Consider the following 1,848-nt stretch of genomic DNA (forward strand, 5'->3'; position numbering starts at 1 on the left):
GGCCAGCTGTGAGCTCTGGGACAGTTCAGGGCAAAGCTGGCTCCACGCTGGGGCTTGGTCCCCATGGCCCTCAATTAATGCTCGTGGGTGAATGAAGAAATGGGAGGGTGCGTACTCAGGCAGAGGAGGTGCTGGCCTTGGCGGGCTGAGCCTGGATGGGCAGGAGGGGTCACGGGACCCCAGCTGGGCCGAGGGCTGTGAGTGCTGGGCCAGGGGCTGCCTTGTTTCTGGGCGGTCGGGGGAATGACAGACGCACCGGGCAGCACGGCCAGGATTACCAGGCACAGGTGAAGACCCCAGGGCCACTCAACCACCCACGGGGAGGTCACGCTGGCCTCCACCCCTCAGCGTGTGGCCCAGAGGCCAGTGCCCTGACCATCCAGACAGCTGAACTCACCTATGCGCAGGCCCCTGCCCTGCTTCCTGACCGCCCGCATCCACCCTGTGGGACGTGGAAAGGACAGTCAGGTGGGGACACAGCCCCTCGCCCACCCCAAGGAAGAAAATGCCCAGTTGCATGGTGGGAGGGAAAGGGAGGCAGAGGGAGAGAGCTCGCGAGTTGGAAGCCCCCTGGGCCCGGGCAGCTCGGACCCCATGGCTGGAGAGGACAAGCGGCCGTGCCGGGGACCACACCCCACGGAGCCCGGGACTGTTTCTTGGAGCTGAGGGGTGTCTGGAGGGTCAGGATCCGACATTATCCTCCCGGCACCAGGGAGCCCCTAAGGGCTCCACAACTGGCTGGCACCTGTGTCCCCTCCAAACCCAAGGGGGGCAGCCATGCAACCTCGGGCGCAGGCCCACCAAACACGCTGTTGGACGGCGGGGCCCTCATCCCCTCCCTGGACACCCCCCGCGGATATCACACGCACAGCGCCAAGGGGGAGAGGATGCAGGTCAACACCGGGCGGTCGTCATACTCACACACAGACACCCCCATGTTCTCACATACACGCTTACTGACACCCCCCGGGCCCTGGGGCGAGCAGCACGGGGAGAACCTTGGTCCACGTCGTGGAGGCCTGTGACCTCGAACATCTCACGGCCGCGCCGCTTCAGCTGCAGCCACACGGGCGAGATCTGTGTGAACTTGCCTCCGAACACCTTGGCGACGTCGTAGCCGTGGCTGTTCCACTGGGGAGCACGGGGACGGGTGAGCCCCCTGCAGCTGAGCCCGAGGGCCGCCTCTGGACAGGGCCCATGCCCCCAGAGGACCCCTTTGCAAGCCCCACTGCAGCCCCAGTGAGAAGGCAGACCCGTCACTGCCTTGCCCTGGGACCACGCTGTCCACCCGGGGCCCAGCTTACTGGAGTGACGTAGCCCAGGATGTCCCCAGCAAAGTGCCTTTCCCGTGCCTTTGCGGAGCAGTAGCTACGATGCTCGAGAACCACATCCTCGGGTCTGGGGTCCGTCACCACCAGACCCCGATCTTGGACAGGCTTCTCTGAAGGCTGAGTCTGAAAGGAACAGGGAGTAAGCCGTCATGTCTGCCATCTGCAGGCGGCGGGCAGGGCCCGAGGAGCAGAGCGGTCCTTTCAACCCAGCAAGGGACTGCGCCCAGAATCCACATGGCGACACTGGCCCGACCACAGGGGAAGGCCCACCGAGAAACAGGCACAAATGTGGCACACGCTGACTTGCTCCCTGCTGTGGACATTATAGAACTTGATGCGGTGGGACAGGTGCCGGTGTCAAGAGAAGAACGCAGGTGGGGACCGAAATCTGGGCATCGTCACAGAAGATGGCCGGTGGGGCAGGCACACCCTCAGGCCCCCAAAGCTGCTCCCTGAGGCTACCCGGCCAGAGCGCTGGGGTAGCATAGGGGCGGCCACCCGAAGAGCCAAGCCCCTT

At 65.0% G+C, this 1,848-nt stretch overlaps 1 protein-coding gene across 1 annotated transcript in view; it reads right to left on the bottom strand.

The window, feature by feature from the left end:
• The window catches only part of CHID1 (chitinase domain containing 1), a 16,656-nt gene extending 14,839 nt beyond the window's left edge, over nt 1-1,817 (bottom strand). The window contains exons 1-4 of the mRNA XM_011380818.2: nt 1,761-1,817; nt 1,305-1,454; nt 999-1,131; nt 398-442 (exon numbers count right to left, since the gene is read on the bottom strand). Coding sequence (XP_011379120.2) covers nt 398-442; nt 999-1,131; nt 1,305-1,454; nt 1,761-1,817 — 385 coding nt within the window. The remainder of the gene's footprint in view (nt 1-397; nt 443-998; nt 1,132-1,304; nt 1,455-1,760) is intronic.
• Nucleotides 1,818-1,848: the final 31 nt, after the last annotated feature.

Source organism: Pteropus vampyrus, unplaced genomic scaffold (assembly GCF_000151845.1).
Source record: "Pteropus vampyrus isolate Shadow unplaced genomic scaffold, Pvam_2.0 Scaffold405, whole genome shotgun sequence".
Classification (NCBI taxonomy): domain Eukaryota; kingdom Metazoa; phylum Chordata; class Mammalia; order Chiroptera; family Pteropodidae; genus Pteropus; species Pteropus vampyrus.